We start from the raw sequence: 15,988 nt of genomic DNA on the forward strand, positions 1-15,988 counted from the left end.
AACAGGCTTTTTATGATATCCTCTAATGAGATATACAGCAAGACGTCACTGCAGCTCTCTCACACTGTGGTGCATGCAAGGGACAGGGAAGGGGCGGGGCTTTAGTGGGAGAATGTAACAGTGGACTAATAGGAGTCTGTATTTATAGCCAGTGTGAGAGAGCAGAGAGTGTTAGAAAGAAAGGTTGACCCTAGAGGGACACTCATATGTGAGAGGCATGCGTCTACCAGTTGATATTTTTTAAAGACAACAAAAGCCAAAAGTCTCCAACGCATAATCAATAAAATCTAAACAGTGTCACTGTTTGGCTGTGCCCCCCCCCAAAGCCTTAATTCTTACAGTACCCCTTCCCAAAGCCTGCAGTAATGAGCTGAATGGCATGCATTGTGTAATAGCTGTTACATTTTAGAGTAACAAAATGCGTGTCTATTTATAGTCATTATTTACATGTGTGGTTGCTCTGACATCTTGAGCTCCCTTCTATTTTTGGGATTGCATGTCATCTGCTATTGCTCCTATCAGAAGCTAAACAGTGCGCCTGTTTAGAAGCTAAACGAGAATATGATTTGCTGTCTGTGTACTGATAACTGCCTGCTTTTTTCCCTCATCTTTTACTTTTTAGCTTTCAAAAATGTAGGAACTGTATTTGATAGTGCACAAATGATTAGACAGCGTACAATGTGTATTTATGTGTAAACTGTATAATAGACATGTTTATGACTCTTAATTAATGAGATGCTAACAAAATAAATGATGAGCCTGCAGGAACACTGATAAAGGTCTAAGCTATTTTTTTAACTACTTGGATGTTACCAACGGTGGTCCCTGAGGACCACAGGTGTATGGAAATCGGGAGGACATTATGAGGGTTAATGAAATGGGACCAAACGGAGCAGCAAACTGAGATTAAACATTTATCTCCATAAAACAAACAGTCCAAAGACCACTGTATGACATCACAGTGGCTTCATCCATCTTTTACATACTAAACAACTTCATGTGTGCTGAATGTAACCCTCATAATGTCGTCCCGATTTCCATACACCTGTGGTCCTCAGGGACAAAATGTCCCAAGGACAACACAAAGGTTAAAATGTTGAAAACATGCAGTTGTTGAACATCTATGGAGTTTGTTTTTATACACAAGTAAAGTTATAAAATATTTAATGTCTGCTCCAGAATGCTTTCTGTACATATGTTATTTGAATAAAAATGAATGAGTATGTAAATAAAGACCCATAAAAAACACATTACATCCATCTTTATCTGGCCATTTATTGCATCTCACCAGGCGTCACAGCAATTCTCTGTCATCCTAGCCTCCTGCTCTTTAAACAGCTCACCCAGAGGTTTCTCTCCTTCTCTTCGCGTGGAAATAATAATCATCATCCCCTCCAAATATTAACACTGATTCACAGACCGTACAACACACTGGATACTTAAGTTAGTTTATAATACATAGCTGGAATTGGTGGTGCATTGCTTGTCATGATAATTTTAGTTTTTAACAAATGGAAGTTTGTTTTTTTTTGTACAGTTAATTCACAGAGAACAGTTGGCAGGAAACAATGGCCGAAGGCAATGTTACATATAAATGGAAAATACCATCGCCACGGTCTAACGCAACACCCGTTCATACAGACACGCACACACGCATGGGACATAGGGTTATAAACACAAGGGCACAGACATACGTGCATCTACACACATAAGCATTCAGACCGTGGCATTATCAGCAGCAGATATGAGGTCTTTAATTTTAAAACAACTCATCAGACTCTTTTAAGTTTATGCTCATTGAAGATGGCATGACTGCTTGGGTTGAGTGAGGCTGTTAAAACGTGGACAGGAAGGCGCGGAAAGGGAAGATATTGCAAACTACACCGGACACATCACACAGACAAAGCAATACAGGACAGAACAGCACAAACGCAGGAGTGGGACAGAAAGAGAGGGGCAATCCAGCGAGGTAGAGTCAGAAAACAGAGCAGAGGGTATATCAGCATGTGATGAATACATGGTTGTTTTTCTCCAATCTAATCTTTGGTCCATTGTCCAGGTCTTTCTTATAGTTTTAAAGCGGAAGGGTGTGTAATTAATCTATAAGTTTGTTCGCGTATGTACGTGTCTGCTGCTGTCAAAGATGACCTTGGCCCTTTTGTTCTGTGGAGCTCAGCTCATCAGATGACACTCTCAAAGAGCAGCGTCCCCTTGGTTCCTGCAGGGGGCAGCAGTTTGGCCTCACTCTCAGGGGCCAGGTACTCCAGGTGATGTCTGCCCCAAACTGGTGTGGTTAGGTGCTGCCAGCGCTACAGAGTAAAAAACACAATGAGATGGGGTTTTTTTGGGGGGGGGGGGACAATTTAGTTTTCTGCAATAAGCCCTCTTTAATGATTAATGAGGAAATCAGTTGAACAAATAACTCATAGACGAGTGATGGCAACATCCAAGGAGACGCATTCCTACTGATCAAAAGTAAACAGAAACAGGAGAATGCAAGTGAAGAGACATGCCAGCACCCATGAATACTGACCTCCCGCAAAGATCCTTTGCAGCGCAGTAGTTTGTAGAGAACAGTGACAGGGATACAGAGCATAGAGGATAGGGCCAGCGCCCAGCCAAGTGCTTCACCCCAGATGGGGTATGTGTACACTGTGTTGTAGGTCAGGGGCTTGTAGTTAACCACGTGGAACAGGAACACTCCCTATATGAATGCCAAGATATTACTAGTTTTCCACTTGCAGATACAGTTTACTTAAAAAAAATGAAGTAGCACGTACCACACAGACAAAAGGTGTGATGTAGGACCAACACCACTTCATATAGGGTAGGGGCTGATAGCCGATCATACGAGCCACATCGTCCATGAAACGGTCTGCGCCTGACAGGGGTAATGTAAGGATGTTGTGAGAATGCCCTGGACAGTGCAGTTTGTATAATTTGTGCTGTGTTTGTGCAGCGCTGTCTCACCATACACCCATGCAACCACCACACACTCCCAGAAGGCCTGCCACAACAACGTGATGCCACTGGCAGAGTAGTAGTCAAACAGCTGGAAGACATACATCCCTCCCTGATAGAAACGGTGAGAGCAGAAGACCATCAGAACCATCCTTTTAATAATTCATAACCCATTTCAGACATGCAGTTCCTTCCGTTAATCTTTCCACAAATCTAAAGTGAAAGCTACGTCTGAATGACAGAATGCATTCACTCTAACAAATTTAGGAGCACAGCAGTGGTACAAGGCTAAAAGGGCCAATATGTGAGCAGTTGGTTTCTAAGAGTGGTTTACAGTTCCAATTACAAGTTCCAACAAGCACATTTTATTATTAGTTAAAGGAGGTTATGATGCAAAACTTGAGAAGCTCCATAAAGGACACTTATCTTTACTACAAGACTGGTAAGAAATTAAATCTACCTAATTAGAATGATACAAAAAAGGTACTCTGTAGTAATCTACAAATAGCTAACTAGAAAAATACCTAATTCTGAAGAATACAACTAAATGACATTTAACAACCGAAAAATTTGTCTTTACCTCAGTAACCATGGACATGTCAATGAGGAAGCAGATGATGCAGCAGATGGCAGCTACTACCTCTCGCCGAAGCGAGCCCAGAGCAGATTTTGGGGGCAGCATGTCCATGATTCCCGTTATCAAACCCTCAACCCCGACAAACTGGAAGTGAAAAAGAGGGAACGTAGAGGAACAAAAGTGAATGAGAATTCTTCGACTCTGTGTGTGTTAGTATTTTTGTCTGATATCACAGACACATTAAATATCACACAAAAATATCCATAAAGGTGCAGAAATGAGCTAGTTCTTGTTTCCAGTACAGAGGTGAACGCTGTGTCATCCCACTAACTACTCTATAAACTCCTCTTTCAGACGATCGTTGTACATCAGATGCACTGAAGTGACACTTAAAAGTTTGCAGGTGAGCACTTTATCATGAACCGTCTCCCTGTTAAAGAATGCTTATGCGTATCTCTTCAGAAACATATTTCAGCAACCATAATGAGTGGAGCAGATAACAGCTGCGAAGCTATTTTTACATTATTTAACAGAGATGGCAGGATATTCATAGGCTATGCCAGTTAAAAAAAAAGAAGGGAAAGAAAAGGGAGAGAATTGAAAGTGAGAGTAAATGAATGGAGAGCAGACAGACGCTCTCTGTGTGAATCACACAGAAGCTCATTGAGAAATCCCTGGGCTGTAAAACAATGGATGTAGGCAGTGGCTCAAACAGACACACAACAAACAGGCAGCTGAGAAATGCAATCCTAAAACTGGTTTTTCGGGCTGTTTCTGTCTCTGTTTAGTGAATGGAAGTATGATAGAAAAAGAGAAGGAATTAGATTGACACCAAAAAATAAAAGCACGTAAGATTCAAGTAAAATTAGTATATATCTTGTGTAAGATGAGTTCTTTCTCCAAAATTATGATATAAAGGAAAGTCAGTCATTAGTACCTGACTGTCCAGCCCCAGTATGAGTAACATGAAGAAGAAAAGTGCTGCCCAGAGCGGTGCCAGAGGCATCAGAGTCACAGCCTTGGGATAGGCTATAAAGGCCAGGCCTGGACCTGCACATTAAGAAACAGAGCCATCATTGTAGACATGTGGCTCTCACTGGTGATGCTTATTACTTAATACAAATTACACAGCGTTTCAGGGGGGAAGGTGTATTCTTACCACTCTCGGCTACTTTACTGATGTCCACTCCTTGTTCTGTAGCCATGAAACCCAGCACAGAGAATACCACAAAGCCGGCAAAGAAACTGGTTCCACTGTTGATGAGAGCGAGCACAAATGCATCCCTACACAGAAATACAGAGAATAAGAAAGAAGAAGAAAAAAAACAAGGAAACTATCACATAAAATAAATGAAATGAGATAGAAGGATGCATTATATTGTGCTGTAACATAAGGTCTGTGTCAGAGACTCAAGACAAACACTGGCATAGAGAGTAGAGATGGGCCGGGAAGCTAAACTGGGGATCAATAGCAATTTCTATAAAAGCAGATGTTGTCTTTGCAGTTGTCAGGTGGAGAATAGAGAGCAAATAAGGCTGTCTCAAGGTCACGGATGATACAGATTGAAAGGAAAACCAAGTTGACTACGTGTTCCATATATGCAATATATCCTATATCTATGATGCATATCAGTGATGTTAGGAGATTCTAATGAGCATTAAGTCAACAACGTCTCTGTTATCTGCCTACATGGTGAGCAGGCATCCTTTGTTTATTCTGACAAGTCTAACCAAGAATGTTGACTGATATGAAGAATGTACAAACAGCAGTTGCATTGTGATGATTATTATAACACTGTTACACAAATGCATTCAACAGCAATTCAGTCCATTCAGTCAGCACTATCTGTACGAATCTGAGGCAGCGCACAAAAGAATGTGTGTGGATGTAAACAATCAAAACAAGTCAGAATGACAGGTTGTTTTAAGAAAGCAGTCCGTAATAAGACCCAAACTGTTCAAACGACTTAAAGTTATGGAGCTGCTCTTTGAGGCTGTAATTGTCATCACACACCAGGAAACATAGCTGTTAAATGCTGAATTAAAAAAGTTATACTCAACATAACAGAGTTGCTACCATCTATCTAAAACTACGCCTAACTTTACTTTTATTTTTTAGCTTACTATTTATGTGTAAACACTGTGTAAGTATATTCAGAGGATCCAATCACTCACTCTAATAAACTACTTATTTTTTATAAAATACTAGAACTGTTCATCTTTTGGTTATTAAAAAGTGATGTCAACTTTATCTACGATAAATGTCTAAAACTTTTATTTACATTTCCTAATATTCCACAACTTATAGATGGACTTTCAAAAAAATTGTATTTTGTCTGTCATTTATATCTGTTATTTCTTTACTTCATATGAATTTTTCCCTTGAAGACTTCATTCTGTGTCCATTTTTGAAATTCCTGTGTTGGCTAGTGAGGCAAAAAAAAAAATACATACCTGTATCTATACTTGTAAATGATTAAACTTTTGATAAAAGCTCAATAAATGGTTTATCAAGCTCAATGCAGAACAGGTTATCGCCACAGGCTAAAAATAAAATAATTGCCAGCATCACTACAGGGGCAAATTTCACTGGCCAGGTCTCACCCCCTTGCATGTGTGAGGTTTTTGCCCTCATAGCCAAAAGGTTGGCTGGACCAGGACTTTGGTGCAAAACAGTGTGCTGTTTCTTTGCAACTTAGGCACCAGAAACTGCTCGATAAAACTGCATTTTTCTGTCATAGCTTGAAGAGATATGTCAAATGATCATAAATATTAAATGATACATATGGAAAAATCCAGTTATTCTTGCTTGCATCACTACTTGGCTGTTTTTGTGCACAGCTAGCATTCTTAGGCTGTGTTTATATCAGTGTTTATATGAATCAGCAGAGGAATTATTGCATTATGACCAGGAATATGTTTTGCGAGGTCACAATGACTGTGACCTTTGACTGCTATATTCTAAACAATTCACACCTGACTCAGTAAAAGATTCTCTTATGGCAGTGTGTGCACTGTTTAAGAAGTTTACTTTGGGGCATATAAGTGGTGAACCAACAGATGGACATGCTGATAGTTTGATCCCTAAACAGATGCAGCCATCATGACTAAAAAGAACATAAATCAAGCTATGTTTGCTTTACTTTTAAAGCAAGAAATCTGTACCCCAGATGCAAAATATACTACATGCTCAACTCTAAGAATAGCTTATAGAAATCTTGCCATCTATTTCTGGGCCTACTTTAATGTGTGTAAGAAACAGGGCTGAAAAACTCTCATGTGAACTCATTTTTCAACTTTCACTTGTGGTCAAGAGAGGAAGAAAAATGTGGCCCATGCTGTTAAGGGCCCTCTAAATAAGTAAGTGCTTGAGATTTATCAAAATAAAATCCTTGTTACTACTGTGTAGCCAAATACCTCAAAAGGCTCTTAATAGGTTTACGTATCTGTCTCTTCTGGCTAAACATATGCAAGCTTACAAAGCAATGAAAACTTTCATTGAAGCCATGTGAGAGTTTTCATTGAGTGCATACTTGATATTCTACATTTGTTGGAAATGCATAAAGGGATGTTTGCTTGAAGATAAAATAGATCTCTTATATATTTACAACTATTTATGACTGTGAATCTTCGATCAGACTTCGAATGCACAGTGTTTTAGTCTAATAGTCATAGTGGCGTTCAGAGAAAAGAGCAGATCTTACAATAAAGCATTCAAAGTGCAAGTGAGGGAATGTTTCAGATCTTTTTGGGTCTTCATGTGATCATTAGCAAGGTCAGACTGAGGTTGCACTTCTCCCTGTCATTGGGTGTATAGTGAAAGAAAGCCTATTTGTAGTGGAAATACATTTTTTTTCTGGTTTATTTTAGTACTGAAGTCCACAGTCACATGAAGCAGAATGCAGATTCAGGCTATGACTTTGTGCTGATTTTGGCCCCCTTTCAGTGACAGTAGTGTCTGATTCTATGTTGTGTATAAACTCACTGGTAACAGTTGTTATGGAAGCGATTGTAGCTACCCAGCGCAGTCAGGGCACCTAGTCCGATGGCATAGGAGAAAAAAATCTGAGTGCCGGCATCTATCCACACCTATTATAGAAAAGACACGTGTGAGTAATTTTTCCCCAAACTGTTTTTTGACTTACATTTCTTAGATGTCATTTGAACAGTTCTTATCCAAAGCAAAGCTTATGCAAAAGTTAAACCTGTGCTTCTCCCAGTTTGGACCAGTCTGGTTTCAGGTAATAAACAATGCCATCCAACGCTCCAGGCAGAGTGACCCCATGGGCAAGAAGAACAACCAGAACCAGGTAAGGGAAGAGAGCTGTGAAGTACACAACCTGCAGAGAGATAAAAACAAGACCTGTTAAGCACACCTCTAAATACTTTTAGGAACATTTCTGGGACATACTTGGGGTGGGGAGGTCAAGTTTGAAGACTGTGCAGTAACTTGCATTAAGTGAAAGTAGAAAACTAAACAGTTGGGCCCCTCATATTAAATGAACAGGTTAGCTGGAAATGCTTAATTCTTATCAACATGGTTCATCAGCTTATCTAGCTGGGCCTAAGCATGTTTTTATCACTTTGATTAAACAATTACCTGCTTTGCAAATACTCGTGTCATAAGTAGAAGCCCATTAGGTCCTTCCTGTAGTAGATGTGTAATGAGGCCTGTCATATTACTTTGGAGAAAAGGTAGCCTGTAAATGGAAAGCCAGATATTTTGTAAACCTCCTGCAATAGCAGGGGGTTTTGGCAGTCCTTTTCAGAATGCAGTCTTTGTCACATTATACAGAGAAAGTCACAGCTTGCTACCTTGCTACCTTATAGAAAAATCAAGTCCAAGCTTCAGTATGGTGAGAGCAAAGCAGTGAGAAAGCACATATTTGCCTTGATCTAGGGGAGAACATGGACAGAAAAGCCCCTTTCCAGCTTTCAAACATGGTGGAAAGTTACTAATCGGCTTATAGCTGGCTGGCTCAGTGGCTTTCATTATTTTTCCCCTCTCTCTATGAGCTTTGGCTACTCTGGAGACACAAGTATGCAAACACACACATCTCAATATGCTACAGCATAAGGAGATTCAAAAGAATGAGGAATGGGCATTTTTTTGCCAACTACAAAACGGAAGGTTGAGCAGTCTGTATGCAGAGTGTTACATAATAAAGATTTAGGGATTGCAGCCCGAGTGAAAAGATATACAGAATATGACTAACTTTTAAAAGAATAAAAGTATGCATATATTTAGAGTAATTTGTGTTTCAGTCTAGACACTGATCCCCACATTACACTAAAGCTGATTTGGGGTCAAAGGGCAAAAATGCTGCAATTATTTAAATCTTTCCATGAAGCCGTTCGAACATTAGACTGCACTCCATGATCCCTGACAGCCTTTTATGTGCAGCATACTAACGGATATAAATATTAATCTGCACTCAGCCCTGTAACATTATGTATTATGTATTGCACAGGCAGAAAATACTTTACCTTGCCAGTAGATTTAACTCCTTTCCACATACAGAAGTAAACAATGATCCAGGTGGCTATAAGACACAGCACCATCTCATAGCTTATATCACCGGGCTCGTGCAGCCCTCCAGACAGACGAAGCACTTTACGTCTAGAAGAAAGAACAAACACAACAAAGACATTTAAAGCTATGAGGTAAATAATATTCAAATATAAAGTGCACAGTTGGATTGCAAGTGAAACTATATTTCCTTATACATCCTGCAAATGGCATATAAATGCCAGCAAAATTTAAAATAAGATGCATTTTGCAACTGATAAAAAAAAAACCCTATGTGCACAGCCTTAAAAATCTACTTAAAAACTGCAGAAAGCCTGCTTAATCAAGGGATGACATACTCCCAAAATTCAATGACAGGAGAACGCAGGCCCTCAGCATCCATGCAGCTGCCATTGAGGAGGAGCTGGGCTGAGGAGAGGTTCAGCGGGGATGCGGAGGACAGGAGGCTGGAGTTGGTGGTGGCAGACGATGGTAGAGCAGGCTGGGCAGTACTGCGGTTGTGGCAGGTGCGTCGAAAGTCCTGTGTGCAGTTGGGGGTGTTCCAGGGGTGTCCGCAGGTGGCCCAGGGCAGTGGGTTAGTGAAAGAGTGAAAGAGAAAGTAGAGGCCCCACACCAGGATCATGATATAGTAGGTGTTACAGAAGAACACGATCACCATTGAAGCCAAGCCCAGACCTAATGGAGAAGGAGAGGTGAGCTCTAAATCAAAAAATGGTGGCTAGATTTATAGCTTTTCAGATAAATGTGTTGCACATACCTTTAAAGAGGGGTGCGATGTTCCAGGCAGAGACCCCTCCCTGCTTCATGAACTGTCCCAGGGCAATCTCCAGGAAGAAAACTGGGATGCCCCCGATGAACACAATCAACAAGTAAGGGATCAGGAAAACCCCTGCAACACACGGCACTCATATTCATCACAGGCAGGTAGAAACAGTGTTCAATACTGTACTATTGTAATATTAATATTGTTTAATAAACACAATGAATGCCTCATGTGCTAAATTAAACAACTATGAGTAACTTTGGAGAAATACATTACTTCATTTTTTCATGTTTAAAAATGTAAATAGACCATGGACTGACTTTGAAAATTAGGAAAGTCACATTCCCACAGACGTTACGCTAGGAAGCATATTTAGAGACAATTAAATGCTATTCATTAATATCTTCAAATCTTCAACTAATTATATCATTAACATTAAATTCAACTAATTCATATTATAATTTATTCTAATTTCAACTGCAGAATTAACAAATTCAGGCTCTTTGAATATGTGTGACAATGAAACAGGCAGAAAACGTGACATGAAAGTCATATTTAATGTCTTTAAGAATGCAAAGTACACACACACCAACAAGGCTCATAGTAATTAAGCGTTCAGCTCAAGAAGAAACGGTTAAAAGGAGGAAGAAGCAACACAGAACACGGGGGGGAAGTCAGGGAGGAGGACAGACAAGGCCACAGATAAAAGCTGCGCTGAAAGTCAGTGTGGGAGACAATGTCTCCCGCGTGCAGAGGCAACTGTCCTTGAACTCAAAAACTGCAAGGTGAGGAGACAGAAAAATGGGAATGTGAGACGACAATGGACTCAGATGGGAATTATTAGTCCTGATAGAGACATCTAGGACTTGTTTTGTTTTGATCAGCAGCAGCTGGCTCAGAGCAAGTGTTTTCTATAAATAACTTCATTTTGAATTCTCACACTGTAGCCTGCTCTGATGAGAAAGAAGAAAACATAGCAAAAAGGTGCAAAAAAGGCAGCACAAGGAATTTACTTCCCTGTATCTACCTGCAATGATTTGGCTGGAATAGTAATAAACATAACTCGGTTATGCCACCACAGCGTGCAGATGGGAGGGAGTCACATGACCAGCTATGACGCAGAGCAGAAAGAGGCCAAGAAGAAAGGAGGGAAAGATGGACAGATTACCGGAGAGGCTGGCAGAAAAATTGGGACAACAACGTGTCAGAGGTTCAACAAATAACAAAAATGACACACGAAGGCATTGACCTGGTTCGCTGTGCAAATGCTTTACAATTTCTCTCTCATCCGCTTCATTTTTCTTTATGTGATTCTCTGAGAGGAGAGGGCTGTAGCCATATAAGGAAACATTCGTGAGCGAGAGTCTAAGAGAGAAAGGGGTGGGAGACTGAGAGAGATGCAGAGAGAGGAAAAGAGAGAGAAGGGGAGAAAGATGCGATAGGACGACTGAATGGAATGAGTGGAGAAAATTCTTGTGCTGACATACCCAAACAAATTGGCCAAATCATCACGCAACTGCATCCTTAATAGGCTTAAGTAAATCCTCTCTAATCATAGCTAAACCGGACACATCAGGCCTAACAGCTGGGTTACAAATAAAACGATGAGATTGTCTGGGCAATAATTTTGTGCTTTCACAGTGTATTCACCTGTTATTGTCTCCAGAGGAGCGTGTCCTTGTTTCACCAACAAGCAGTGCTCACTAAAAGCCTCAGCTCTTATCTGATACTTTTTGTTGAGTTACAAGGTGTACCCTGGCTTGGTCAAAGGTGGAAAGTGAAGTACTGTAGCGGATGTTACTGCGCTGACGCGGAGGGAAAGGACGGGGCGCAGTCACAGGACGGTTATTGTGTGACATATCCATATGCCTCCTTATCAGCAGGCGGGTGGGAAAGAGCACCTTTGTTTGTCTCATGAGTGCTGGGCAGGAACACAGGGGGGTGGACTGTGTGAGGCAGGCTATTGTTATATGATACCAGAAGGTGGGTATCAGAGCCACTCGTCACAAGACACATAGATGGGAGACAAAAAGGGCTGGACTAAGACACACAGTCTCTCATTTAGTTTTACTTCAACTAAACACCTCATAATAAAATGAAAAGTGGGTAGGGCAGAGATAAGAGAGATAAGGAAAAAGTCTAGGCCAAAAGCTGCAGTCAGGTCAGGTAACGAGGGAACAAAGTTGGCACAGATGAAAGGAGGACTTGGAACAGCTCAAATAACATCATATGCCAACATAAGGAAGAGGAAGATCGTAGTGCAGCTTGGCCTAAGTCTGCCTATGAAGCAACAGGCAGCTATAATAAATATGGTGATATCACATGATGGGGCATGGCTTTTGAGCTACGTGTTCACAGCCACGCGGGCCCTGCTTTGTCTAACTTTATCTCATCGCATTGACTTTCACGGTTGTCCTTCTGCCTATCTGAGTTTATTTTCACTGCTGAATGATCGTTCAGTTAGAGAACCATACTTTAAAGGATAACTTAGAAACTTTGTTTTCCCCGGAATCTCTTTTTTAAATATACGTTTCATTTTGATACCAAGCTAATTGTAACTCGTAATCTTTTTTGCATTAAATAATATTTTATAAATAGATACACAGATGGATAAATACTTTATTCATATCACCATGGAAATTGTTGAATTTCTTGTTGCTGAATATTGTATTCATAGTATTTTAATAATTATAAAGAGGTCAGTAAGGACTTAGTCCCATTGTGGTTTCGTGGCTAAATGGTGGACTTTTTCACCAGCATTGTGACCCTCAGGGCTGATAGCTGAGCCACCTTTTGTTTGCTATACAAGGGCAATTATCATGGTATAATTTTGGTATAATCTTTGTAGATGGCACCAGTAGTGTGAAGTGAAGGAGCTCCTAAATTGGTTATTTTAAATAATGCATCCATGAAGAATGCATTAAAAGAAAAGAGCTTCAATGTATTCAAACTAGACCCTAACTTTCTCTTGTGGAAGCTTTTTTCTTAGTGGTAGCTTTTTTTCATTAGCTTTTAATACCAGTCATTTATCCATTTTATGCTATGGCTGGAACCTATCCCACCAGACAACAGTTGAGAGGCAGGATAAAGGGTGCCAGTCCAACAGAGACATCTACTACCAATTTAGAATCGCTAATTAGCCAAACATGCGTGTCTCTGATCTGTGCTAGGAAGATAATGCATACGGAAAGCCAACCAGCAGGTTTGCACCTGTAACCTTCTTGCCCTCTGCAGCAGTGTTAAACACAGAGCCACCATGCTGCTCCTCAGTCATGCACACCTAACTTTTTACTCGGAGTACATTTACACAGTGCTCTGGGAGCTCACCTCCTCCATTTTTGTAGCACAGGTAAGGGAACCGCCACACGTTGCCCAAGCCAACAGCAAAACCCACACAGGACATGATGAAGTCCATTTGTCTGGTCCAGGTTTCTCTCTCCGCTGCTGGTACTGTTACAGACCCATTTCCAGCCGCAGCATCGTCCTGGGTCTGCGTTGGGCCACCCCCTCCGCCGTCATCGCACCCTGAGCCCACCCCAGGCACAGGCACCAGAGGGCGAGCTGATGCGCTGCCCTCCTCCTCAGACAGTACCCCTGCGTCCAGCTGGGGAACACTGATTTCACCTGGACAGAAGAACAGGGTTGATTCAAAAACAAGCACAAAGATATGGAAATGACTAAATGGCATGAATATAACAACCTTATAAAATTTACAACACATCATCTGGCAGGTATACAGTTTCAGATCTTTACATCACACATCAGCATTGGGGACAGACAAGCTCCGGTCTCTTAGACCACACTCGTGCTGAATAGAGAGAAAGAGAGTCTGCACGCTTTCCATTCATGAAAATAGTCAATGCAAGCTTGGCCAGTTATTACGTACTTTCCCCCCCAGCGGTAACAGGAGCGTAATACATCTTAATATACACATACATGAGATGTGTTTTTGCAAACTGCCCACATCCAGTTGCAGTTATACTGTCATCACTGCACCCTCCCCCGATGTTCATTCTCTCTGTCTCACAGACAGACTGATTAGTGTGCTGCGGTACAACACAGCATAAAGCCGCCTCAAGGTACATCTCAAGCTCCCCTGCTACTTACAAAGCTTTTCTTCTTTCTCATGCACCACTCAAACACAAATGCAACGTGGCACTTAGTGTCTTTCCACAATATTAGAGTGAGCCGCTCTTTGCTGGATTCAAAGGCAGCTGAATCCAGATCAGAGCAGTTTTGAGGGGGTGTGTGAACAGAGGATGAGAAAAGAGTGGGGAAGGTAAGGGATGTGAGCATCTACAGAGCAACCTTAAAAGAGGATACCTGTGGTTGATGAATCATCTGTGTGAGGAACAGCTTCCAGTCAAGAAAAAATCTGCCCTTAAATAAAATGGCCATGCCTCAAGGACATAATGCAGAGACAGCTGAAGTTTTTAAAATGCCTGGCCAAGAAGGCACCTGGCAGGCAACACAGGTATACACTGTCTGTCTTCACCACAGATCTAAGTATTTTGCATCATATCCTTGAGGCACATTAAATTCATAAGCTGAACGCTGAATGACTATACCCTGACATGAGGGTCTCTCTGTATTCACCACCAGTGAACATCTCTAAGGCTACACTGGCTTAGAGATGTAGCCTTAGAGACTCAAATACCCTTAAATGACTAGCTTCTGGTCCCATGTTTATTTATATTTCCTTTCTGTACAAGCATGATGCAGTAAAATAATAGATTTGAAGCAGGTTAAGCGCAGCTGGTGTGTGGAAGCTTTTATCCTCACCCAATAATGTTAAAACTGTGGCAGAAGCAGGGATGCTTTAATTCACCTACTTGTGTTTATGTTTTTAGCTAGTGGCTGACTCATATGGTACCCTACCTAAGAAGTCATTTTTAAGCAGTGGAGGTCGTACGTCATACTCACCTTGGCTGTTCTCTTCCAACTCAGGTGACATACTGCTGAGTGGCGGCACAAAAAAATGGATATATATATATATATAAATATATATATGTATGTGTATATATATATATATTTATATTTTTTAAAAGCGCAAGCTGGCTGTTTTTATTTAGCCAGAGGCAGCTGAAGTTTTTAAATGCCTGGCCAAAGAAGGCACCCGGCGGGCTCAGAGAGGCAGACAGGGAGATGTAACCACACTGTTCAGTGCTCCAGTTGTCTCTTTTTTTTTTTTTTTTTTTTTTTTTTTTTGATCTTCTGAGTTTGTTATTTCTCCTTCTTGAAAAAAAAAAATCTCAGTTTTTTTTTTTTTTTTTTCAATTTCTTCACGTTGGAACCCCTCAGCTCAGCCAAGAGATGGAAAATTTCACAAAGCGCCGCGGTCAGTTCAGCCGTTGACAGGAGGAGATTCAAAAGCAGTCCACGAAGCACTTGAAGGTAAGCCTGAAGAATCTCATGGATAAGAGCTAAATGAAAATTATACTGCGCCTTAGGGTAATGATTTTTGTGTTTAAATCGCCCAGTTACAAGTCCATTATCCCGAACGGTATGCCGCAATTCGACGGACGAAGAATGTGACCTGCTCCGCGGTCCGTTAGCTGTGACCGACGCTTCCCCCGCCTCCTCCCGCCGCCAGCTGACGTGATTGGCCGAGGAGAGCCCAGTGCGGTGTGCACAGCATCAGCAGCACAGCATTACTACGGTATGTCAGCCCGGCAGCGCGAGCCTGTGAGTCCGAAGTCAGGGAAACAGAACCCATATCCGTAGATGCGTCTCCACAAGCATTTGGAGATCCGCCACGACAGTGTAGAAAAACAAACAAACAAACGTAAAAATGTTTTAGGTGGTTCCGAGATCCAGCCGAGCTGTGTGTGTTTACAGCACGCCAGTCAAAACGCTAGAATTCTCAGGTGTATGCACACTCAGAGGTAGCCTACGCATTTAGATTTCTCTAGAAATTCAGCTTTATGTAATCGTCTGCAGATTATCGTTCACTGTCACTGTCAGAGGTATTTCTGCGTAGTTACGGATCTGCTTACAAAGATACAAATCTCAATACACCCCAAAGATAAATATAGATTCAGAGATTTGTTTTTAATTTATTTTTTACATTTATAAATATGAGCTTTAATTCATGCGAGCAAAATTTTTAATGCATGACAACTTTGAATGAAGACTGAAGATTGCTGCTGTTTTAAGC

General features: G+C 41.1%; 1 protein-coding gene across 1 annotated transcript; it reads right to left on the bottom strand.

Moving 5' to 3' along the window:
- Positions 1-1,255: 1,255 nt before the first annotated feature.
- si:ch211-117c9.5 (sodium- and chloride-dependent creatine transporter 1) lies at positions 1,256-14,908 on the bottom strand. Its single transcript, XM_063464323.1, has 14 exons — positions 14,755-14,908; positions 13,159-13,455; positions 9,826-9,957; positions 9,407-9,743; positions 9,026-9,158; positions 7,744-7,878; positions 7,524-7,627; positions 4,698-4,822; positions 4,476-4,588; positions 3,542-3,682; positions 2,971-3,073; positions 2,781-2,881; positions 2,534-2,704; positions 1,256-2,309 (listed from the first exon to the last, which is right to left on the bottom strand). Exons 1-14 carry the CDS (start codon positions 14,783-14,785, stop codon positions 2,181-2,183), a joined length of 2,052 nt encoding a protein of 683 aa, XP_063320393.1. The 5' UTR covers positions 14,786-14,908; the 3' UTR covers positions 1,256-2,180.
- Positions 14,909-15,988: the final 1,080 nt, after the last annotated feature.

Source organism: Pelmatolapia mariae, linkage group LG20 (genome assembly GCF_036321145.2).
Source record: "Pelmatolapia mariae isolate MD_Pm_ZW linkage group LG20, Pm_UMD_F_2, whole genome shotgun sequence".
Taxonomy (NCBI): Eukaryota; Metazoa; Chordata; class Actinopteri; order Cichliformes; family Cichlidae; genus Pelmatolapia; species Pelmatolapia mariae.